This window comes from Mixophyes fleayi, chromosome 6 (assembly GCF_038048845.1).
Source record: "Mixophyes fleayi isolate aMixFle1 chromosome 6, aMixFle1.hap1, whole genome shotgun sequence".
In the NCBI taxonomy this organism is placed as follows: Eukaryota; Metazoa; Chordata; class Amphibia; order Anura; family Limnodynastidae; genus Mixophyes; species Mixophyes fleayi.
In genome coordinates, this window is record NC_134407.1 from 198,983,095 (window position 1) to 199,009,759 (window position 26,665).

General features: G+C 42.9%; 1 protein-coding gene across 3 annotated transcripts in view; it reads right to left on the minus strand.

The window, feature by feature from the left end:
- The window catches only part of GAS7 (growth arrest specific 7), a 267,156-nt gene that overhangs the window by 1,681 nt on the left and 238,810 nt on the right, over window positions 1–26,665 (minus strand). For all 3 annotated transcript variants that reach the window (XM_075178001.1, XM_075178000.1, XM_075178002.1), the window contains 7 exons: window positions 22,960–23,075; window positions 18,879–18,953; window positions 9,208–9,286; window positions 8,239–8,367; window positions 7,635–7,758; window positions 670–749; window positions 52–150 (listed from right to left, as the gene is read on the minus strand). In XM_075178001.1, the coding sequence (XP_075034102.1) occupies window positions 52–150; window positions 670–749; window positions 7,635–7,758; window positions 8,239–8,367; window positions 9,208–9,286; window positions 18,879–18,953; window positions 22,960–23,075 (702 nt within the window). The remainder of the gene's footprint in view (window positions 1–51; window positions 151–669; window positions 750–7,634; window positions 7,759–8,238; window positions 8,368–9,207; window positions 9,287–18,878; window positions 18,954–22,959; window positions 23,076–26,665) is intronic.

Sequence of the window (26,665 nt, forward strand, 5' to 3'; positions counted from 1 at the left end):
AAATTGAATGCCTATATATGTATATATGTTGATAATTTCCCCAATACTCACACTTTGGTTAAACATGTCTGTTTCATGCCGTAACTGTGTGTACTGACAAAGGTGCTGACGTATCATCTCAACGCGTTCCACCTCCAACCTCTCCAGTTCCTGCATAATAAAAAAATACTGGTTACAAGTGAGCTGGGACCCATCATGAAACATCTTCTATAACTGTATTGTAGAAGAATTAAAGAGTCTACAATACGTTTATTTGTATTCCTGTATGTTAATTGCAACACTCATCCAGCAGAAAAATAGACTGTAGAGATTAACATCATTTGCCGTCTATTATTGGCTGAGATTTGGTAACAATCCTTGTGGGTGCATTATCCTGCTATCTAGATGAAGGGGTATATTTACTAAACTGTGGGTTTGAGAAAGTGGAGATTTTGCCTATACCAACCAATCAGATTCTAGATGTTAATTTGTAGAATGTACTAAATAATTGATACCTAGGATCTGATTGGTTGCTATAGGCAACATCTCCACTTTTTTAATCCCGCAGTTTAGTAAATATACCCCAAAGTATTTTCTTTAAACCCTCTCTCGACCCAATAAAAATGTTTGATACTTCCCCATTAAGAAGATGAATACTGTAACTATTTCATATATTATCTCAGTGCGTACCAACGTGGTTGTCACCATCTCTTCAAACCATTTGGACTGTGCTTGATTGTAAAGATCCACACATCGCATCAAGTCATCTCCTGTAAGAGCAAGGTACAATGAGTTCATAAATATATTTTATGATACATATCGATTGACTGCAATTTAACACACTGGGAATCATATTGTATCATTAGATCTCATAAGAGGGTGTACACATTACTCCATCCTTGAATAAAAGGGTTACAAAGTTGTATTACTGCTAGGAGTGCAAATACTATCAAATCAGCCTGTCTCTGGTGTCCAGGACCATGTGTCTCCCTCTTGCCTTATGCCATTATATTGCCCGGTCATTACTCGCACACTTTTCATTTGTCACAATATACTTGTTGTAATATAAGGAAGTTCTAGGCGTTTCAACAAAAGGGAACGTGCAAAAAATCTCCTATCCGCCTGCATGTTTCTGCTTGCCCCATATCCTTATGTCTCACATCACTGGGGTCATGAGTTCGATTCGCGACCATGGCCTTATGTGTGTGGAGTTTGTATGTTCTCCCCATATTTGCGTGGGTTTCCTCTGGGTGCTCTGTTTTCCTACCATACTCCAAAAAGATACTGGTAGGTTAATTGGCTGCTGACAAAATTCTCCTACGCGCACGCGTGTCTGTCTGTCTGTGCCGTGTTAGGGAATTTGGACAGTAAGCTCCAATGGAGCAGGGACTGGCATGAGTGATAAATATTCTCTGTACAGAGCTGCGGAATTGGTGGCACTATATAAATAAATGGTGATGACATAATTTCTAACACTTAGAATCCTGTTGCACATTATGTCTGACATTTCTACATGGCCGCACTTATGTATGTTTATTTCCTATAGATTATAAAAATGCCTATTTCATTTAATCCACTAGAAAAGCACTGAGCTTCCCTGTACAATACATGCATAATATGAATAAGGACAGCTTGTATGTGCAGTTTAAATGATCTACTACTTAGCCACTAGAAGGAGATAGAGGCTAATTTAAAAAAGAAAAACGGGTAATGCCAGATTCAGTTTTCTAAGCAGAATCAATTTAATGAATAGTTAAATCAATATAAGAGAACCATAAATCATTTTTACAGTGCAGTAGAACAAAATATAATATAATATATATCTGTCGTGCCAGTGACACGATCCATGTCAGATCCTAACTTACGGAGATGACAGGTGTAGATATGGATTGTACCTTACACCAATACAATAATCCTTGTTACATCTGCTTCCCTTTTCCGGTGCTATCTTTAGATCTCAAACAAAATTCAGGTTACAGTTCTTAACCCAGCATTTACACACAAGCTGATGTAAATAGCAGAGGGTATTCTATCACTATAGCCAAAAGAGAAGGACATTGTCTGCAACAGCCACCTGGTGGCTAAACTCTGTTATAAAAGGCCCCATTAGCAAAACTTGACAGCGAAAAGGGGAGATTTCAACAACAATGGATCTTTTATTTTTTCCGCTTCACTCTATATATCTAAGGGGTTACCACCAGCAATAACCCTGACGGTGGTAAGTTTGCTGGAGTAGTCTATGTATCAAGACGTTATTTGTATCACCGCTTTACCTGTTCTGTGTACACCATCGCAGGGTGAGGTTAACAGATAAAAGAAGCTGAGAAATATAATTTCCTGCTGCTGCAATATTTTACTGGTTAAAAATGGATGGGCAGTTGCCCCATCCGTGGGAAAAAATAAATAGATATATTGTAACTTTTATAGTTATCAAACATCAGGATATTTTTGGCAACTATGCCTGAGTGAGGCAGTCCATTATTCTGAATGACTCCCCTCATTTTGGACACCATGCCCCAATACCATATGAACACCATATTCTTACATGTCCCTACATATAGACATTACATAAACGTGTATTTTACATAAAAAGCAGTCATAGAGCTAATTAGGACCAAAGGAATATAAATACCCAGCGCAGACTACGGCCGCCCTCCCGGCACAGACTATGGCCGCCCCCCTCCCCTATCCCCACCACAGACTACGGCCCAGTACAGAGAACTTCATCTCAGACTCACATATCACTTTGCATTATTTTACTAATGCAGCGGCTACGGTTGCACAGTACAGATCATACTAAATACACCCTGGATAGCCATTTGTATGATATGAAAGTGGTACAGTCATTTCCACATAATGGGTATAATTAAGCCAAGTAAATTACATCATTACCTTCCTTCTAATTAGTTTTTCTTTGCCATGTTTTGTATTTTATATTGATATAAACGATTAAAGATTAAAGAATACACAATGTTCTTGAATTGACAAATTAGACTCTTGATAACAGTAGCTGCGACATACTGGTGCCAACTACTTACTACACATCAAATAGAAGCAGTCTACATGCTAAAATGTAACCCAAAAAATAGTCATGAGACATATCCCCCCTAGGAGAACATGATGGGACAAGACAGCGTCTCGATGTACCTTTTACTTCAACAAGCTGAAAATAATTAGCTTGGGTTAAACAAGAATGGTCACTTAAAAAAAAAAAGATGACTTCATGGTATATGTATATATATATATATATATATATATATATATATATATATATATATATATATATATATATATATATATATATATACTATAATGTAAAGAAGCATGAAAAACTTGATGGTTGGATGGATAAGAAAAAAAGGGAGGTGCAGTTATAATGCAAACTTGCCACATCATGATAAACCTGCTTACTTTGCTACGGTCTACCCAACTACATTGAACAGCAACACACTGCATAAACCTCAAGACTAACGTACAGAGCCATACCTGGCACCAAGACTAACGAGCAGAGTCATACCTGGCACCAAGACAAACAAGCAGAGTCATACCTGGCACCAAGACTAACGTGCAGAGCCATACCTGGCACCAAGACTAATGTGCAGAGCCATACCTGGCACCAAGACTAACGTGCAGGCCATACCTGGCGCCAAGACTAACGTGCAGAGCCATACCTGGCGCCAAGACTAACGTGCAGAGCCATACCTGGCACCAAGACTAACGTGCAGAGCCATACCTGGCACCAAGACTAACGTGCAGAGCCATACCTGGCGCCAAGACTAACGTGCAGAGTCATACCTGGCGCCAAGACTAACGTGCAGAGTCATACCTGGCACCCAGACTAACGTGCAGAGTCATACCTGGCACCCAGACTAACGAGCAGAGTCATACCTGGCACCAAGACTAACGAGCAGAGTCATACCTGGCACCAAGACAAACAAGCAGAGTCATACCTGGCACCAAGACTAACGTGCAGAGCCATACCTGGCACCAAGACTAACGTGCAGAGCCATACCTGGCACCTAGACTAACGTGCAGAGCCATACCTGGCGCCAAGACTAATGTGCAGAGCCATACCTGGCGCCAAGACTAACGAGCAGAGCCATACCTGGCACCAAGACTAACGTGCAGAGCCATACCTGGCACCCAGACTAACGTGCAGAGCCATACCTGGCACCAACATTCAACTGTGACCTGAAAACTCATCTCTTCATCAAAGCCTATCAGACCCCCACCTAACTCATCCCTTACTCCACCACCCTCACACCTACTCAGTGTCTGTCCCTCTCATCTATATTGAAAGCTTACCCCAGAGCAAGGCTCGTCTTCCTTATGTTTTCCTACCTTCAATATCCTATCCACCTGCCTAGCAGGTTATACCTGGACACTTATTCTACACATTCCGCACCTCTGACCCTGCTTGCTGCACTGGTATGCCCCCCCTTGTAACTCATTCCAGTTTTGTTGACTGTATAACTGGCAGTTGTTCAACCCTACTGTGAAACAATCGTATATATAGTACTATGGTTGGACCGTGCTATGTACTGTACTGTGCTATGGATGCTCTGTACCATGGATGCTGCTTCTTGCTCTGCCCTCCCCAACCACTGTGACACCTCGTAAATAAAGGAAAATAATAATAATAATATCTGCTGCCAGGGCTGATGTGCTGAGCCATATCTGATGCCAATACTACATTGTAGGGCCATACCTGCCAATATGACTAGAAAGGAGAGTCATATCTGGTGCCAAGACAAAGTATAGAGCCGTATCTGGTGCCAAGACTAAAGTATAGAGCCGTATCTGGTGCCAAGACTAAAGTATAGAGCCGTATCTGGTGCCAAGCCTAAAGTATAGAGCCGTATCTGGTGCCAAGACTAAAGTATAGAGCCGTATCTGGTGCCAAGACTAAAGTATAGAGCCGTATCTGGTGCCAAGACTAAAGTATAGAGCCGTATCTGGTGCCAAGACTAAAGTATAGAGCCGTATCTGGTGCCAAGACTAAAGTATAGAGCCGTATCTGATGCAAAGACTAAAGTATAGAGCCGTATCTGATGCCAAGACTAAGGTATAGAGCCATATCTGATGCCAAGACTAAGGTATAGAGCCATATCTGGTGCCAAGACTAAAGTATAGAGCCGTATCTGGTGCGAAGACGAAAGTATAGAGCCACATCTGGTGCCAAGACTACAGTATAGAGCCGTATCTGATGCCAAGACTAAAGTATACAGCCGTATCTGGTGCCAAGACTAAAGTATACAGCCGTATCTGGTGCCAAGACGAAGGTATAGAGCCGTATCTGGTGCCAAGACTAAAGTATAGAGCCACATCTGGTGCCAAGACTACAGTATAGAGCCGTATCTGATGCCAAGACTAAAGTATAGAGCCGTATCTGGTGCCAAGACTAAAGTATACAGCCGTATCTGGTGCCAAGACTAAAGTATACAGCCGTATCTGGTGCCAAGACTAAAGTATAGAGCCGTATCTGGTGCCAAGACTAAAGTATACAGCCGTATCTGGTGCCAAGACTAAAGTATACAGCCGTATCTGGTGCCAAGACTAAAGTATAGAGCCGTATCTGGTGCCAAGACTAAAGTATACAGCCGTATCTGGTGCCAAGACTAAAGTATACAGCCGTATCTGGTGCCAAGACTAAAGTATACAGCCGTATCTGGTGCCAAGACGAAGGTATAGAGCCGTATCTGGTGCCAAGACTAAAGTATAGAGCCACATCTGGTGCCAAGACTACAGTATAGAGCCGTATCTGATGCCAAGACTAAAGTATAGAGCCGTATCTGGTGCCAAGACTAAAGTATAGAGCCGTATCTGGTGCCAAGACTAAAGTATAGAGCCGTATCTGGTGCCAAGACTACAGTATAGAGCCACATCTGGTGCCAAGACTACAGTATAGAGCCGTATCTGGTGCCAAGACTAAAGTATAGAGCCGTATCTGGTGCCAAGACTAAAGTATACAGCCGTATCTGGTGCCAAGACTAAAGTATACAGCCGTATCTGGTGCCAAGACTAAAGTATACAGCCGTATCTGGTGCCAAGACTAAAGTATACAGCCGTATCTGGTGCCAAGACTAAAGTATAGAGCCGTATCTGGTGCGAAGATTAAATATGCGGATCTGTATTTGGAGGGGGGGTAGGTAAATTGATGTAGTATTATATATTTCAGTTTATATTTTTACTCGATTGCTGCACCCCCTTTTCTTCACTACAGACAGGGTTTGGCATTGTCATACTTGATACAGCTCCAAGTGTCAGCAGGGATGGCCTGGTGTGCCTGGAGGTGACCCCTCTCCACCACTGCAATTAACTTCAACGCTGTGAGCGCCTCTGTTGCTGCCCATTGCTGCTGAATCCATTTGTATGACACAGTCAGCCACTTCCATGTTCTGGTTATCAGAGGAAGGGGTAATTAGGGGGTAATTATGTTTGACAACATGTAAACAAAAAATAGATAAATACATAAATATATAGATTTTATGCAGGAGGGGAGTAGGTCATGGAGATCCAGAAACCATGGCAGTGAAAAGGTTATAGCTGAACAATGGCATAATTTGGGAGGCAGTGGCTGTCCCTCTGTGTATGGTTTGAGTGGCACAGATTGTGGCTACAGTTTTTCAAAGCAGGGTTAGAGCAAATTTGTTCTTTTTGTTGTTTCCATAAATAGTTGTTAAGAAACCACATTCTGAAGCGCAATCTTTACCAAATGATTTAGCAAAATAACATTCTCATTTAACGCACTTTGGCTGGCCCACTGATTTGTGACGTCCGAAACGGCTAAAATCCAGTAAGCTCAAAGTTTCTCTGCATTGTTTTGCTTCTTTCATTGATAGCATTACATTTTTATATCCAAGAATCGATGCAGACAATTGCTGCTAATTAGGACAGAGAAAGACTAAAATCCAAAGCATTATGTAAGACATCTTAAGACGGAAAATATAACAACGGTAAATAATGAAATACGCTGCTAATCGCATACTAAACAAGTGCATAAATCTGTCTGCATACAGCGCCCGAGGAGTAATGTCATGGACGTGTGACCTGTGAGTGAGGATGTGCAGAGTTATATATTTCACTAGCGTTGGCGTACTGGGAGCTCCAGATTCATCTTCAGATTACACATTACTTCACAATCATCGCAACATCATTGGAGCCGATTCACAGAGAATTAGATATTGACTTAATGCCAAGAGAGTACTTACAATGAGATAAGGTACAGAAGCACAAGGACGAGATGGCCTATATAAATGAATAATAACAGGAGAGGCCATTGATCGGGGGGAGGAAGGGGGGACAAGAAAAGAAGGACATTGCAAAAGTTACCCCATAACGGGAGGAGAAACTGACAAGTTTAAATAATTAAAAGATTAAAAGAGGTCATCCTAAAAGTAATAGTGGATTGAACAGGGCACAGTATATACTCTCTTCACCGCAGAAACGATGTACTTTTATAGAATCTTAGACAGAGAAATACAGGAAACAAAACAAAAAGCCTAATATATAAATCAAAAACCTCACTGGTGCAAAATAAAGTGAAAATGTAATACTGTACAACATATACGGCAAGGAGAACATACAACAGGCGGTATCGCTTGTTGTAATTCTTGCCCACGACTGGATAGGATTGTTGTAGAACAAATGCAAACCTGCTTGTGTTGACTTCCGTCGAGCCTTCTTAATATCTTCTTCTGTCTTGTTGCTCAGTTTTATTTCTAGTTGTTGTGTTTTCACTTCAAGATCTTTCTGCCTCTCGGCCAAAGCTTTCCTGGCCTATCGGGAGAAACACAGAGTCAAGTGTTAGCCTTGTGGAGAGGCTCTGTACCACATATGGACAGAATTAGGTACCTCAAACCTGTATTTCTTAATTTTAAAAATAAGGATGGGATCATTCATTAGTGAATGGTTTTTGTGATATTACAGAAGTTAAATGTAACCACAATGAAAGCAGCAATGTTGTGGGTTGAACCTAGAGTCACTAGATAGTCTGTATTTGCAGGAATATTGGTTCAACTTACAGAATGAATGTCTCCACAATCGAGGTAGCCCAGTGAACCAGTCCAAGGTAGCCCACTATCGGACCGGCCCAGGGGGCAGATGGCCCCTTGCCCCCAAGCCTAGCCTGCCCCTGGATGCTGAGCATGCCAAGTAGCTAGCACCAGCCCTGGTAACTATCTATTGCCCATAAAGTTTTTTTTTTGTTTTTTTTAAAAAGGGAGGGTAATTATTTTTAAGCCCCTTTAATGTATGTACCTTTTCTACTGATGCGTATCGGCTGGCGAGCTGCTTCCGTAAGTCCGCTATGTGGTGGTCAAACTTTTTCATGTCTTTCTTGAAGTTTTCTCTGAAGTTCAGTAGCGGTTTCTCCACCTCGCTTTGTAACTGTAGGCGACAGGAATAATGTTTTAGGACAAAAGTCCGACAGCAATAACGTTAAATCTTTAAAATGTGTATTCTCTTAGTCATTATTACAGAGCGATAGTGAAATGCAGAAAGCAGCCATCGTCCAATAATCTACACTGAAGCCTCAGGCAGCAGTGACGGTGAGGGGGGGTCGTCAGGGCGCCGGGCTCTGGAGGGTGCCACAGAATGAAAATTACTTTAAAACTGTGCGGCGACCGCTGACCATACCTGTCACGGCCGCTGCACAGCATTCAGATACATACACGGGGAGGGGGGAAGAGGCTATTGCTCACCACCGCCGCCTCTCTGCTCCGTCTCCTCCCCTCCACTCACTGACTGTCGGGCCGTGACATCATTATCACGGCCCGACAGTGTCAGTGAGTGGAGGGGAGGAGACGGAGCAGAGAGGCGGCGGTGGTGAGGCAAGGTAAGGAAAGACGGGGTGAGGGGGGAGGAGGGAGGAGGGAGCCGATTTTTGCGGGGTGGGAGGGGGCGCCGATTTTGACAAAATGCCTAGGGCGCCATGGACCCTAGCACCGGCCCTGGGGGTCGTCATCAATAAGGGTCATATAAGTATATTTCCTTATCATTCCATTTGACAAATGGGGAAACTTTAAACAATGGGGTTAGTGTGTCTTTACAATCAAAGAGAGATGGGACATAAATTATGCCATATGTAAATCCATGAGCAATCTTTACAGTTCTGGGTATAAAAAAAACAAAAAATTGGTACCAGTTTCTCCGAACAAAATTGTATTGTGTTTCTGGGTTCTTACATTATGGTGTAACAGTATTAACAAATATTACAGAATGATTTACCTTTGAGGAAAACTTAAGGTGAACCTCAGCCTCATCTGCCAGACTTTTCTTTACTTGTGCCCACGATTCTCCCAGGGTTCTGTAAAAAAAAACAAATACTATTTAGTAATGTACATATATTATATTTGAATAAAACTGTATGTGTTACATAGGCTAGTTTTATTGTTTTGATCTTATACACTATTCTAGAGATGAGGGAAGTCACAGCGGAATTTCACGAGAATTGAATTCCGTGGAATGGAATGTTGCAGTTAATTTGTATTCCTAGTTTTGCAGAATTTATAGTCTATAAATATAGCTGGGATGACGATGGTGTCAATTCATTGTGTCTGGGTGGAACAAAAATGATAAGGGGAAATTCTTCTCTTGTAGCACAAACTCCACCGGTGGTAGTCATGTTAACGGCTCTCATTATGACAACAAGGAGTATATCTACAAAACAAGTCCGAATTGCACAATGCCTATAGAAAGAAAAAGCAGACTTGCCATAAAAATTACAGTCTACATGGGCGACATGCTTCTCGGCACTTTCAATTTACGTCACTTATCAGAGCTACAGTGATATTTCGGGATTTAAAGTGGCAATGCTAGGACGACTTTATTAGCTAATTTAAATGTTAGGGTTAGGAGTAGGGTTAGCATTAGGGTTAAAATTACAAACACCATCAACACTTTTTTATTACACACGGGGCCTGCTTTTTCTTTCTATAGGCATTGTGGAATTCGGACTTATTTTGTAGATATATTCGCTCACCTCTAGACGATTGAATTGTATTGATATTGATATTGCATACTATTCAGTAACGTATATAATGTCATGTAATCAGTTACAGTCATTCTACCTCAACAAGATGACCTCATTCATATTGTTACCTACAGTAACATGGGTACATACCTCTGTCTGTTACCTCCAATTACAGGTGATAGACAATGACGGTAGGACCTAGCTGGAAGCTACCCTAAATTATAAATACCTACAAATAAACGGGTGGGGTTCTGAACCAAAGTGAAGGAAATCACATCATTCAAAGTATTAAAAGTATTAAACAGAACAAAGGGGGATTTAGTCTGCACACTCATTTTTGGGAATCATAAACTGAGCTTCCCATTCCGCCTGTGTGCCAGGACTCCGCACAAGTAGAGCACAACGGGGGCACAAGAGTGGTTAGTAAACCTAACTGGAACGTTTTTCGCCAATGGCAATAAAATTATGCTAAATTGTGGGGATAGTGCGTGAGTTTTCTGTACAGCGCTGCAGAATTAGTGGTGCTATATAAATAACTGATGATGATGATTGTTGATGTAAGGTAAATATGCTGATTGTGCAGCATTAATTCTAGCCACTCACATACAATTTTATGCAGTGCAGCTTTTGAAAGGCAAAGCGATCTGCATGTCAAGTGGCGAGTGCCACATGACACCCCCAGCCTACAATCTAAAATTGCGCAATTTCTATTTTCAAATATTGACAGCTATCAATAATGAGTGTATTCCCCACATTGGTATCCAATTATTTCAAATTCAATTTTATTTAAATGAGCTAACCTGTACTTGGGGAGGCTGGGTACCATTGTGAAGTAAAAGAGAGCCCTGTTTTATTGCATTAACATACAGTATAGTTTTCCACTAATTATTGCATGGAAGGGCATGGTACAAATATTCCTATGCTGTGGTAATTACACATACAATAAAGGGTTAGCAATACAGTCAAACAGCCCCTCTGTTCTCAAACAATCATGCAATCTCATTAGCAAAGTGTTCAGAGGGGGTAATTCCCAAGAGCCACATTCTTTTCCCTCTGATTTCCTGTTCTGCTGAATGGAATTATTTCTAGTATTTAACAAAAGGATCATGTATCAACACAGCATGCATCCTAACGTAACAGCATAGTACGTAATACAGTGAAAGAAGCTGCAGTCACACTGTGTCACCACAAGGGGAGCTGTGCGTCAACATTTACGTTCCAAAGTTCTCTAGCGCGGTTTCACCATGTAATAAAGGAATATTATTACAGATGAATGAAGAAAAACCCTATGGAGGAAGAAGACCCTGGGCAGGGCCGGTGCTAAAATTGGTGCCCTCCTCCCCCCTCACCCCGTCTTTTCTTACCTTGTCTCACCACCGCCGCCTCTCTGCTCCGTCTCCTCCCCTCCACTCACTGACACTAGTGAGTGGAGGGGAGGAGACGGAGCAGAGAGGTGGCGGTGGTGAGCAATAGCCTCTCCCCCCTCCCCCGTGCATCTGAATGCTGTGCGGCGGCCGTGACAGGTATGGTCAGCGGTCGCCGCACAGTTTTAAAATTAATTTCCAGTTCTGTGGCGCCCTCCAGGCACCCTCCAGAGCCCGGCGCCCTAGGCAAGTGCCTAACCTTGCCTAATGGGAGCGCCGGGCCTGACCCTGGGACACATGCAGAAATCACAGGCACTATTTGCTTTTATTATAAAAGCAACAATAGCACCCAAATGCAAAGCGGCAACTACCTTAAGATGCATGCTGGTCGGCAATAGTAACATATGCGCCTGTTTGAACCAGGTATATGTCACATACATGACATACATGTACGTCCCACTTGTGCCCATGTTATTAAGTAATTATTTTATTGGCAACGAATGCTTTCACTGTCAGGCATCAAAAAAACCTGCTAAAACCTTCTCAAATACAGCAGAAACAATGTCACATCTTGTGTGCGGAAAAAAAGGTTGCTTAAAGACATAGAAAAGCACAATATATGAGCTATGAAGAAATCGCCAATCACCGTAAGTGGCGGATTCGCAAACAGCCAATCGCAAACAGTTTCGTAGCGCTGGGGACCGTCATTATCACCATCCGCTATTTTAACTTGTCCCTGACCGCCCGCATATAATATGCCTTCCTCAGGAGCAAAATGTGCCTTTGTGAGGGATAAACGTATCAAGCTGTGAGTTTCCGGCAGGGGTGAAAAGTGGAGATGTTGCCTCTAGCAACCAATCAGATTCTAGTTATCATTTATTTACAACATTCTAGAAAATGACAGCTTGAATCTGCTTGGTTGCTATAGGCAACATCTCCATTTTTCAAACCTGCTGGAAACTCGCAGCTTGATACATTTACCCCTGAATCTGTTTGCAATTACACAAACACGCCTTTACTGTACGCAGCCTGCATTAGTACGTCCTGCGCCGGCTATCCAGGCGCAAGCAGGCTTAAGTGGCAGGATCACACTGCCACTGCATGGGACACGTACGCCCGCTTTTCTGGGAATGCGCAGAATGATTTAATGCAATATACTCAATTTTGGCCACCCCACATAGGAGACAGGACTAGATGCCTGTGTGTGTGGCTATTATAGCAACATTGCTGGGGGGCAGTTTGATTGGGAGGACCAGTTGTTTGGGAGTCACATGATACAATGTCTGGTCAATCATGGCTATATCTAATGTGCCATCAGATATGTTAATTTTCTGTTAATTAATACAGACAGAGTTGCAATGCAATAATTCAAGGCATTTAGAGCTGCATAAGAACGTGTCAGAGAAAGCGGAGATGTCACTGGGCCTCTCGCTAACAGCTCTCTAGTGATGTGAATAATCTGAAAGCAATGTGTCGAATTCATCTACACATAGTCCTGGCTGTCAAATACCAGCACAGATGTATTCATAAATATGATTAACAATTCAAGGGATTTACCAGGAAACTCAAAACACAGGTACATGGATCTATATCTAACTTTTCTTCATAAAAAATGCCAAGCACTGAAGACATCCTCATCTGCTGCTGCTGTCATACTGTGTCGTAGCTGTGTCGATCCATTAGGCGTGTGAATTAAAAAACATATTTATTCACATACAATAGAAAAAGGTGAAAAAGTAGAATTATATTCAGCTGTTTTGTGTCAACCCAATATATCCCTATTAAAAGCATACTTGCCTACTCTCCCGGAACTCCCGGGAGGTTCCCGAATTTCAGGGAGTACTCCCGGAAGAGTAGGCAAAGCTCCCGCATTCGCCGAAATTCACGGCACTGAATGGAGGGGGCGGGGCTTAATCGCGTCATTAAGCCCGGTCCCCGCTATGCAATGCCGTGAATTTCAGCATTTTACAGTGGGGGCGGGGCTATGGTGACGCAACGATGTCACCACACCCCCTCCTACACTTGTCACATGACTTCTCCCCCGGATCTCATGGGGAGAAATCTTAAAAGTTGGCATGTATGATTAAAAGGGATAAATTAATTTCCTGAGGTTCATTTGCTGAAATATTCACGATAATTGAGCAATAGTTGTATTTTCACTGAATCACACAAATCTCTTATTTCTGGTTTAAACAGAGACGGCTGTTTAAAAAGGTGCATTGAAGGTAAACGAAAAGACCTTTATAATGTTAACGTTACATTTGTTTTCAACAACAAATTTTTAAAAAGTCAAAAACAAACATTTTAAACTACAAGAATTTAGCAGTTGACAGGACAAATAACACCCTATAAATGATCTATTTCACTGGTTTGTGAAGTATTCTTGGCATCGAAAATGCTTTGCTCATGTCAATTGGTCTATTATGAAAACAGATTAACTGTGTTTTAGAAAGTTCAACATTAAGCTTATAGTCTATACCAGTGGTTCCCAAACTTTTGCAGTTCACGGCACCCTTAGAGTCTCCAAATTTTTTCAAGGCACCCCTCCAAAATAATTACTGAGCAGTCCTGTTTTAGAAGTAGTTGGGTCAAAAAATTGTAATAAGTATTTAGGTCACGACAAAAATACTTAGTTGTATGCAAAAATGCCCCTCTGCATCCAGAGACACTGCCCCCTCTGCATCCAGGGACACTGCCCCCTCTGCATCCAGGGACACTGCCCCCTCTGCATCCAGGCACTCTGCCCCCTCTGCATCCAGGCACTCTGCCCCCTCTGCATCCAGGCACTCTGCCCCCTCTGCATCCAGGCACTCTGCCCCCTCTGCATCCAGGCACTCTGCCCCCTCTGTCACGCTGTCCCCTCCTCTGCCCTCTGTCACGCTATTCCTCCTCCTCTGCCCTCTTTCACGCTGTCCCCTCCTCTGCCCTCTGTCACCTCCTCTGCCCTCTGCCACGCTGTCCCCCTCCTCTACCCCCCAGGCACGCTGCCCCCTCTGCAGCCCTCTGTCACGCTGCCCCATCTGCAGCCCTCTGCCCCCCTCTGCTGCCCGCTGTCCCCCTCCGCTGCCACACTGTCCCCCTCCGCTGCCCGCTGTCCTTCTCCGCTGCCACACTGTCCCCCTCCGCTGCCCGCTGTCCTTCTCTGCTGTCACACTGTCCCCCTCCGCTGCCCGCTGTCCTTCTCCGCTGTCACACTGTCCCCCTCTGCTGCCTGCTGTCCCCCTCCGCTGTCACACTGTCCCCCTCTGCTGCCACACTGTCCCCCTCCGCTGCCACACTGTCCCCCTCCGCTGCCACACTGTCCCCCTCCGCTGCCACACTGTCCCCCTTCGCTGCCACCTGTCCTCCTCCGCTGCCACACTGTCCCCCTCCGCTGCCACACTGTCCCCCTCCGCTGCCACACTGTCCCCCTCCGCTGCCACACTGTCCCCCTTCGCTGCCACACTGTCCCCCTCCGCTGCCACACTGTCCCCCTCCGCTGCCACACTGTCCCCCTCCGCTGCCACACTGTCCCCCTCCGGTACCACCATCTTTTTCACTCTGCCCCACGCCAGACATAAAAAAAAGAGAAGACAGAAACTTACCAATCAGCGCGGCGCCGGGACCCAGCAGCCTCCTCTCTCCCGCAGCTGTCACTGAATATAGACGTCAGTGACAAGCTGCTGCGGGAGAGAGGAGGCTGCTGGGTCCCGGCGCCGCGCTGATTGGTAAGTTTCTGTCTTCTCTTTTTTTTATGTGTGGCTCGCAGCGGAGCCGCGGCGCACACTTTGGGAACCGCCGGTCTATACAAAAACAGACTTCCGTACATCAATGTTGTAATTATCCATGATCAGGAGTCATATATCGTTTTAAAAGGTCATATCTAGCAACAGTAGACATAACAATTTGGCTTTGTGGCACAATGGGGCCAGCATTTCCACTTATTAACGGATATAAACACACACACTGTAATATGGCCAATTATATTGGTTAATTAGGACAAAATTGCAGCCATTGGCCACAAAATAAGCACAATGCCAATTGGATCCTCCTTACCAGCCTCATTGTACTCCGTAAGTTATCCAGATTGTGTCCAATTTTGCTACCCACATAGGAGACAAGACTAAGGGGGGTATTCAATTGTTGCTCCGGCCGCCGGAAGAACGAGCGCGTTAAAACTATTACCGTTTATACGGTAATTACTCGCTGAATTTCATCTTGCAGCTCCCTGAGCTGCGAGATGAAATTCAGCGAGTAAACTACCATATTAACGGTTTTTACGCGCAAGTTTACCGTATAAACGGTAATAGTTTTAACGCGCTCGTTTTTTTGCGGTCCGGAGCAACAATTGAATACCCCCCTAAATGTCTGTGTGTGGCAATTCTAGCTACATGCCTGGGGGGCAGCTTGATTGGCCGGACCAATTGTTTGGGAGTCACATGATACCATATCAGGTCAATCGTGAATATTCACTGAATTGGCAGATCAGATTGTAGCTTTAGAAAATCATTGTCTATGGGGGGAATTCAATTGGCCTGCGCACTATTACAGATATTACGCTAATAGTGCGCATTATTACCGTTAATAAAGTAATCTTTACAGCTGGTTTTTGCTTGCAGCAGAAATTAGGGTTAAAATTACCGTATAAAAGGAATAAGAGAAATGGAAGTTAAAGCACAATGAAAAAAATAGGTGATGATTTGAATATGTCTGCCAAAGGTTCCTGGCATATTGGTAATCTCACTGTTTAGAACTATTAGCAGAAGCTTGCACATACATTTTTACATTCATAAACACTTCTGCTTTACTACTGTTTTATACAGGTTATAAATTATTTTATTTTGGTGTGGGGGGGGGGTTTGCTGGCTGGCAGATTGTGTGCATTTGTAGTGAATTTCCCCACCCCTTATTCAGGGGCGGACCTATATGTAATTTTTAGGGGGGACAATTTTGCATAACCACGCCCCTCCTTCATTCTGATTGGCTGCCCCCGGAAAACCCCGCCCACCACCCACAATTGGCAACGCCCCCTCCACCCATTTTGAACGGCGTTTTGGATCCAAATTTAAAGACTTGTGCTGCTAGGGTGGGGGCGGGGTGGATCCACCTCTGCCCTTATTTGCACCTTTTGCTGGCTATAAAGGGGTATCTTCATTATAGGGTAAAAAGCTCTACGGCCAGTGAACGACGGGAGTTTTTGCAGTCAATAGGCCCTATACATTAATGGTTCACCGCAGACAATAAGATTCTCCGGGGTTTGCCAGAGATAAACTTTCCTATACAAAGCTTTAGGGAAGCCTATTGACAAGCACAATGGCGGTATGACCACAATACTTGCCCAGTATGACTGAGGCAGCTGAAAGAGAAACACTTAAAAAATAAAATTATTTTAATATTAACTGATTAAAGAATTTTTTTATAAATCTTTATTCATTAAATATAAAGCAATGCTGGAATTTTAGTACAACAGAATCGATAAATGTGGAGAAGCTGTTAACTATACATACTAAGAAGAAGAAGAAAAATTAGAACGCTTTTTAACCGCAGTCATATATGACACTATAAGTCTACAAATCAGGACAGATTATGTTTTTATATGTAAAAGTAATCTGGCTAGATTCATAGAGTTATAGTTTCATATATCACTGAGGTTAAAAAGCACTTTTTTTTCCTTTATTCATTAAAAAAAGCTTTATTGAAATATTACGTGATTTTATAAAACTTGTTAAATATCCTTCAGCATGTAATGACTGGAGCCCCTTGAAAATTTCCAAAACAAGTTAACCCTGACAAGATCTCTCTAGCACGCCAATGTAAATACAGAGCTTCATTATTTTTCAACAGTTATTAATTTCTGGAAATTAGGATTTAAAAAATAGAAGGACACAGAAACCTTAACTATACTGTGACTGCCACCATCAGTATAATATATATCCATAAACTATATCCATGCTCTCATCATCTCCCATCTTGACTACTGCAACCTCTATCTGGTATTCCCCTCAAACAACTGTCCCCACTTCAATCCAACCTGAATGCCACAGCAAGACTGACCTTCTTCTCTTGTTGCTCCATATCCACTGCACCACTCTGCAAATCCCTACACAGGCTCCGTTTATCCTCCACAATCTAATTCAAATACTCAACCTCAGCTACAAAGCCTTCAACACCACCACCCCTTCATACATCTCAAACCTCATATGCTCCATCACACCCGCCTGCCTCTGACCTGCCTATCCTATACTCTCAGATAATAACCTGTCACTCCTACCTCTCCCATGTTGCCATGGGTGGTCAGAGGGGGGGGTGACGGGTACAAATTACCAGGGTCTGGCCTGCCTGAGGGGCACGGGCCCTGCAGTCTAGCAAATTTTTTTTTTTTCTACCTGTGGGTGGTGTGGAAATTGGGGGTGTGAGGGTTATTAATGGGGAGGGAGCGAGCTGACAGCAGTTCCCACTCCCCAGACAGTATGTGACATCACAGCAGTCTGGAGAGCAAGGAGGAGGAGCTTGAGCTCAACATAGGTATGTGTGCTGGGCTTGGTTTGTAGGGGGGGGGGGTGTTATCATATGTCTGATGTGGGGGCTGATGTTTCTTGGGGGATTGCGACTTGTCTGGGGGGATTTATGATGTTTCTGGGTGTAGGGTACATAATTGCGATGGGCCTAATATCGGCACTTAATCTGCCGCCATGAAAATGTCGGTAGGATAAATGCCGACACTTACGTTATGCCGACACTTTGACAAATGTCATCAGTGTGATTGGCGACCCTGACAATTGTAGAGATTTTCTACAATATTAGTTTTTCTTCTAACCTAAAACACTTTCGTTAGAGCAGCTTCTGTAAACCATCATTGTGCTGCATATTTGGCATATAAAAAAAAAAACTAGCAATGCTCCTACAGTGAATAAACGGAAAAGAAAAAATTGAGTAGACCCGCTGAAGGAAGAAATAAAACCCATGCGCCATAAAATAACAGAGCTTTGACAACAAACGAAAAAAGGGGACCCAGAAAGTTTAATGTAATAAGGCCGAACAACCAGTCTGGGAAAGATAACACCATTAAACCTTATCATACAAAGCACACACACTGACTTCATTACTTAGGCCAAAGAAACAGTGTCTTCTGGGTTTCATTTCAATTGATCCGATTCCGCTTTGTAAAAATGAGCTCAGTATTTATTTACTTTATCTTAGGGATGCCGCTCAACTATTATTTACATTGCAGTTAAAGGGTATCTTATTAAATTCTTCAAAGTAATGATATGCAGAAAATCACATCACTTGTTAAATAATTTATTGCTTTGGTTACTTATATTTTTATATATTTCAGAGGTCTCCTAAATCTCCTTTAGGCATCTCCTTTCTATGACCAGCTGTATTTATGTAAATATGAAGGAGAAGGCAGAATCGGCAGCATTCTAGCAGTTTAAAAAGCCAGACCGATTCTGTAACTCCAAATGAGATGTGTGCGTTCTGCTCAAGCCAGTTCATAAATCCAGCATGTTACTATATGTATCAATCTTTCAATCAAGTTTTCTCTATATATGAAAAGGTAAATACATCTTGTGACAACTCACCCTTCTTCCTGTGATGCCAGTGAATTTTGTGACAGTTTTGCCAGGTTTTTTGCATACTCTTCTTCAATCTTTATTCTGTAAGGTTAAACACATTAGAGGAATATATAAGAGGAAACAAGCATAATAACAGCAAGTAAGTAAATATTAATGAATCTGTAATAGCCTTTAACAGAAATAGCTGTAACCCCCTGTCACTGTGTGTAGTGTGGTGTGTAGTGTGGTGTGCAAAGGGTACACAGTGCACCTCCTTCCCAAGCCCTGGCTAGCTGATGGGCATGGGTGTAAATGATCAGGGGGTCCCTGCACATGCAGGTGTTTCTTTGTAGTTAGTGGGACACAGGGGATGTCACTTGAGTGCAGTGTACCCAGCCGGAGTAACACCCTTGGGGCACCATGTCTGACTGTCTCTAGGTGCCAAACAGAGACCAAGGGTAATAAGGAGGAGGTGAAGCAAGTTGTTTGCTGAGTAGTTCTGTCCGGGACAGTATATGGAGCAGTAGTATGCCTGTTGCTGAGACTTGTAGTGCCACTTAACCCAGCTGAGTGGGAAGCAAAAGAAGAAAAGGTTCAACGTGTGAGGTGTAGTTACAATACAGTCTGTATATTGCCTTTCCTGAGGATTTGGGGGAGCAAAGAGAGGCAGGCTGTGCAATGTGACATCTGTATATTGCCCTTCCGGAGGATTAGGGGGAGCAAAGAAAGGCAGATCGTCCACGTTGGAGAGAAAGGGGGGAAAGGCAACCCCGCTGGTCAAATGCCACCCCTGCATATATTGCTGAGAAGTATTTGTTGGGAGAGGCCCACGAGGGCCACCTGTCTCTTTTTGACCCAGGAGGGGGGAGACATGGGCAGGCACGGGCAGGTGCTACATTGCTTTGGCATAAAGCCATATTTGAATGTACATTAAAAAAAAAACAGGACACCTGTGACTTACATGTTTACATCCATTGCGGGTGTTGTGGGATATGCAATGTGAAATGTGTTTTATATTCATACTGCCATTGTATTGCTATGCTGTATTCACTTTACATTGTGATATTTCATGCAATAGTGATGTAGAAAAGTTTACATGTGTGTGTTCATATGTGAGTTAGGTGTGAGTGAGTTTAGCTAGGCAGCCCCACTAGGTGTAGTTTAGGGTGCCCAGCTAATCGGGGGAGAATGTAACGCCCCCTAGTGGCATGTTAGTAAAACCTAGACCTCAGTGAATACAGGAGGGGTCACCTAGAGGGTAAGCTAGACGTTTATGAAAAGTTACATAAACAGGTTATCATGGTGATAACCCAGCCCAGCCTGTGAGACTGAGTGAGAGGAAGGAGGGGCTGTCAGAAAGGGGGAAAAGAGATAGAGAGGAGACGCAAGAGGAGAGATGATAGCTGGGGACCTGGGAGAGTGGGGTGGAAGCTCCAGGATCCCCCAGCATTCCCTGGAAGTCTGAGCATGGTGACTGCACCAGGGCAAGGAATGTGTGCCCTGGATGAGGGGGAGAACACCATGTCACTATAGAGAACCCAAGATAGAGGGGGACACTTCGCATGAAAGAGACCCTGGAGGAGGGTAGCTAAAAAAGGCATGGTAGCTGTATTGTCAGATCCTGAGAGTACAGAGAGTGAAGTGTCAGAGCACAGGAGACATCATCCCCGCAGAGGAGGGATGAGCTGCAGTTGAGAGGTACACAGCGTGTGTCAGAGCTGCATGGAGAAGAAGCTGCCTGCCTGTTAGCATCCATGTGAGTGCCCCTGCAGAGGAGGGTGATCTGCAGTGAGTATGGAGTGTAGGAGACCTTTGATTTATGTTATTTAATATCTGGATAACATTAAGAACTGTGCAGGAGGAGTAATAAGATATTTGCAACCATATTCGTATTGCTCATTAAGAACTGTGCTGGAGAGAGTAAGGAGATGTATATATATTTTTTTTCACGTTGGGCGTCATTATGTAACCCCCTGTCACTGTGTGTAGTGTGGTGTGCAAAGGGTACACAGTGCACCTCCTTCTCAAGCCCTGGCTAGCTGATGGGCATGGGTGTAAATGATCAGGGGGTCCCTGCACATGCAGGTGTTTCTTTGTAGTTAGTGGGACACAGGGGATGTCACTTTGGTGCAGTGTAATAGAAGTCACAATAATTGGGCGCAAGGCCATCTCTATGATAAACAGAACTTTTTATTTACACTCCTCTTCCTCCAGCACGATAATCCTAATGGTTGCAGCAATAAAAAAATATATACATCTCCTTACTCTCTCCAGCACAGTTCTTAATGAGCAATACGAATATGGTTGCAAATATCTTATCACTCCTCCTGCACAGTTCTTAATGTTATCCAGATGTTAAATAACATAAATCATAGGTCTCTTACACTCCATACTCACTGCAGATCACCCTCCTCTGCAAGGGCACTCACATGGATGCTAACAGGCAGGCAGCTTCTCCTCCATGCAGCTCTGACACACTGTGTACCTCTCAACTGCAGCTCATCCCTCCTCTGCGGGGATGATGCCTCCTGTGCTCTGACACTTCACTCTGTGTACTCTCAGGATCTGACAATACAGCTACCATGCCTCTTTTAGCTACCCTCCTCCAGGGTCTCTTTCATGCAAAGTGTCCCCCTCTATCTTGGGTTCTCTATAGTGACATGGAGTTCTCCCCCTCATCCAGGGCACACATTCCTTGCCCTGGTGCAGTCACCATGCTCAGACTTCCAGGAAATGCTGGGGGATCCTGGAGTTTCCACCCCACTCTCCCAGGTCCCCAGCTACCATCTCTCCTCTCCTGTGTCTCCTCTCTATCTCTTTTCCCCCTTTCTGACAGCCCCTCCTTCCTCTCACTTAGTCTCACAGGCTGGGCTGGGTTGTCACCATGGTAACCAGTTTATGTAACTTTTCATAAACTTCTAGCTTACCCTCTAGGTGACCACTACTGTATTCAACGAGGTCTAGGTTTTACTAAACCGCCACTAGGGGGCGTTACATAGCAGATAATGGAAGGCGTCTTTTCAGTAAGAGCAGAGAGGTGCTTTTCAGTGACAGCAGAGCGTTCGTAACAAAGATAACAGAGGGCAAGGCATCCTCCCAGTAAAAGTGTTGTTTACGAAGACAGCACAGAGAATAAACAATTCCAGTAACAGCAGAGGGTTATTTACAAATACAGAAGAGGGAATGGGTATTTCCAGTAACAGCAGACTGTTGTTGACAGAAAGAGAGAGAAAAGGGATATTCCCAGTATCCACAATTTTGATCAGTTGATGGACAGAATTTTGCAATAAGTTTCGAAGGCAGGTGATTTGTTTGCTCAAAAGGTGAAATGATCAAAGTTAGATAATCAAAAGGGTTTATCATTTATTGGGATATGGGATATAGGGTTATTCTAACCTTAATAAATGAGTTGAGCATTTAGCCGTTTTGTTGGTAAATGAAGACTGAAGTTGTGATGGGTCATACAATTTAATTGTGAAATAGATGACTTGATTGGTAAGAATTTGATGTGATAATCAGGGGCAAACACAGGATTTGTAGAGGGGGGTTTCCACACCACGCCACCAGTGGGTGTGACCAGCATGCATGGTCACTCCAACTCTTTCTATCCTCATAATATACATGGGCAATGCTGTTCTCCCTTTTCAAGCACAGCTGTGTGAAGCGGGAGCAGGGTTCAGCCACCTGAATTATACAGTGACCTTGGAGGGGGGTTCCAGGCACTAGAAAACCCCCCCCCCCCTCGGTTTGCCTATGATAATGGTTCTTTACACTGGGTAATCTATTGCAATAGATTGCTAATAAACAATAAGATTACGGTCCTTTTAAAACAATTTAACACTGCCCACTACATATCTCACATAGCATTTCCTGATAGTTTGCCACTAAATGCTCTGGCAGATCGCACACTAATTTGACCCCAATATTGAAAACTACTGTAAAATCCTTTTCAGCAAATACTTTCTATTCTGAAACCCTGAGCTCACCTCCAACCCAATCTACCTCATTACCAATTCACAGATATCATTGTGAATTAAGTAGGTTACAGCCCTGGGGTAAAAACCACGATTGATATTCGGCACGTGAAGATTAGCAAGTTCCTGATTACCGTTCTCGGATAAATTCTGCCATTTCTTTCTGCATTTGCTTTCCCTTCAGCTGCTTTTGGAGGAGCTCTTCAAATCCGGTTACTGAACTGTTACCTTGTGGATCCTTTTTATCTGTCTGTGAAAGAAACAGGTCGTGTCAGAGGGTGAAACATTTTTGAAGAGCAGTTTTATTGTGTATTCATTCCCAGTCATTACAAATGAACAGCTGTCTTGGTCTGGTGACCTGACACGGTTGGAGTAGCTTAATATTTATTTCCTTCTCTTTCCATGTGGTATAACCTCAGACACTGACGGATGCGCAGTCTTCTGTAGGTTTATTCAACATGTCTTTCACACCGGCTTCATGTGAATTGTGCATCAGAGCGGCAGAACTATTTTTATAGCCTGTATTGACAGATTATAGACCATTTCCTGAACACACGAGTGAAGCCATTTTCTTTCTTGTCCGTTCCTTTATTGGTTCATGGCATACAAATCTATTTAGTTCCTATATTTATTTCAAAGATTGTTCTATATAAGAAAAAGCTTCCAAAACAAGAAAAATAAAACAATCATATTGTTAGTTGAGCAATAAAAAATAGCGTCTCGAAATACAAAAAATAATGATATATTAAAATATTACAATATAAAGCAAAATATTTCAATATTGGCAACACAAGAAAAACAAAGAACTATAAACAGTACATATATGTCTCTAACAGGCCAAATCTACGTTATAGAAGACTATAAAATCCACCAAACTTTTAGCAGGAGGCCACAAATCAGAGGACAATGTGATTCTGAGGTAAACTAGACGATATTCTAGGTTTGAATGGTTTCTTGAACTACATTTTTATAGTTAAACTTATAATATTACTCAATGTATCAGCTGGTTAGTAAAGATCCTAAGCAGTTCCAAAGTATATGAAACTAATAAATAAAGACTCAACCAAAACATAATACAAAAAAAAAACAAAAAACTATAACTCAATGTTGTGTCATCGTGTTATGAAAGTTTTCTATACTTACAAAAGTGTAAAGTTGAAAAGCTTTTCTGTTTGTGCAAATGTTCTGAGGTCGTTTAGCTAGCACCGTCATAGGTGCACATCTGTAACCAAGCATTTAGAGCTACCTGGAAATTAGTGCACCCTACTAACAATCTAGGGCTACCATCTTCATTTCTTTCCTGTTTTTTCCTAAAGTACTTCCAGTTAAGCCACATTTATTTATTAAATGATCTGTGTGAGGAGATTTGGGATCTTTGATATATATCAGAGTTGTGAGTTTGACTTTGAAGCTATATATATATATATATATATATATATGTGCATTTGGCCTATCATGCATTTGCAAATATGTGTAACAGAACAGTAAAGAGCTAGCCACACCCTCACATTAGGTTGGCCACACCCACTCAGCAAATGTCACTCCCAGTTAGATGAGGGACGCCGGTGCACTAAGATGTCTAGTTTCGCCACTGGTCATCACTATCAGTCGGCACTGCCCCGCAGCTGGTGCAAATAATATGGCTGAAACCAAGCGTACTCACGAGAAACCCAGGACTTGAATCGGCCGCACGTGCGTTGGCAAGCCCTTACTGTATATTGCCTATGTTAGTCCGCGACTTCCCTCCCCCATTCCACCCTTCAAATCGTAGACTGTCGTAAGTGTCAATTGCGCTCAGACATGAATTTTATTCATTGGCGCAAATATCTGTTTTTCAGCATGCACAGAGATATTTCACGCAAGACCGAACATGAATCAGTCCCTTTCTGTACGGTACACAACCAACCAGTGATTGAGATGAACTTTTTAATAAAATGGTCAAAAAAAAAAAACCATTGAGCGTGGAGGTAAAATTAACAACTACTATTTTAAATGTAAGTATAAGTCTTTAGGATAAAATAAAAACATATCGATTTATAAAATTTACACTGTAAGTCTCATATTAGAGAAGAGCTAAATATTCCAAACTGTTTCGAAGAATATTCTAAATTTGTCTGCAGAACTTTGCATGTGCAGCCAGCGGAATTTGGCCTTAAGTGTGGGGTGAATTCCCCTCTCGTTTTTATTTCACTTTTTTTCAAATTTTTATCACTTCTCTATTATTATGCCCCAACCATACCGCAGAAAAGAACGAACGGACACAGTCGTCATTCCAGCTCTATTTACAGATTATAAATTCTGCAAGAGTGGAACGTGATGGAAGTTCTCCCCTCTGCAAAACGTCCTTTCCCAACACAAAACTTAATTTGTGCAAAAATTCAAAGTGGTTTTTTTTTTTGCATAAAAAACAGCATCTCGGAGGACTCCACATTATCCAGTTGACAGAAAGCCAGTGACATGCCTGTGGGGTGCCTATTTGCATGTCATTACCTAACTATTGTCTGCAGCTTATATTTGTCTGAAGAGCAAATGCTAAATATTAATTGGAACTCTTTAGTTCCACGTTATTCCCATTTCTCTGAAAGCATCACTTTCAAGTTTCCACAGAAGCCTCTGAAGACCCTGTGTAGTTCCAGTCGAGCTGCTGATGTAGATGTCCTCTGAACAAGAACAAGTGTGAATGTGGCTTTCTAAACAGGAGTTCTATTCCCCGAGCGATAAACCTGGAAGTAATACCATGCACAATTAACTCCTAGATGAATTCAATAAAGAGGTTTGGGGGTTTTTCTTTTTGTCCATTTCAAGACACTCAACTGCTGTGGAGATGTGTAACAATAGCATGTTAGTATTAATAACAGTCCAAATTTAGTCCTTTGATGTTGTGGCTATGCATTTTATTAGTACTATAATATATACAAGTCTGGGGAAGAGTTTAATGCAGCAAATATTTCACCATGACACTAAATGGATTTTCCAATTAACTTGACTATTCCAAGCTATTCAAAGCTTAACTAGTCAGAGTCCTGTCATAAGATAGCACAGATTCTCTGCTTAATCCTTAGCTATTCACTACAATATACTCCACCTGCACACTTTTCATATATACTTTATTTAAATTGGAAATACACACTATTAGAGTGGTTTCATTTGCTTTCCTGAATACACAACCTTATTGGCTTACCTCCCAACTTTCCGGATTTTGGCGGAATATTTCCAAATGGGTCAACGTTAACAGAACCGGGTGAGGTTTAACCAAATTTGCCCATTTGTGGATGGAGTTTGTTCAGAATGAGGGGCTTATTTTGTCCCGATTCTAACTGTCGGGAGGAATGTATTTGCTCTAATTAACAGAGGTGGGAGCCATCGTTCTTCTTCCTCATCTGATACAAACTTATTTATCAATCATGGGGGGTTATTTATGAACTTGTAGCCAGGGGCGGACCCAGACATTTGTCCTACCCCGGGCGATTTTAGGGGGGGCGATTTAGGCCCCGCCCCCTTTTTAATTTCTAAGGCTGCCGGCGGCTGCACAGTATGTGCAGGTCCGCTCGGCAGTGACAGTGTGCTGCCCCGCTGCTCTGATTGTGTTTAAAACACAATCAGAGCAGCCGGGCAGCACACTGTCACTGCTGAACGGACCTGCACAGTGTGCAGCCGTCAGCAGCAAGCCCCTGCTAGGGGGGGGGCGATCGCCCCGATCGCCCCCCCCTGGATCCGCCACTGCTTGTAGCACAGTTCGAGAAGCTTGCACATGTTATAACTGGATGTGATAATGCTTGAAGCACCAACCACCACAGTGATCAATGAGTGGACAGACACATAGTTACACAATGGGTATTA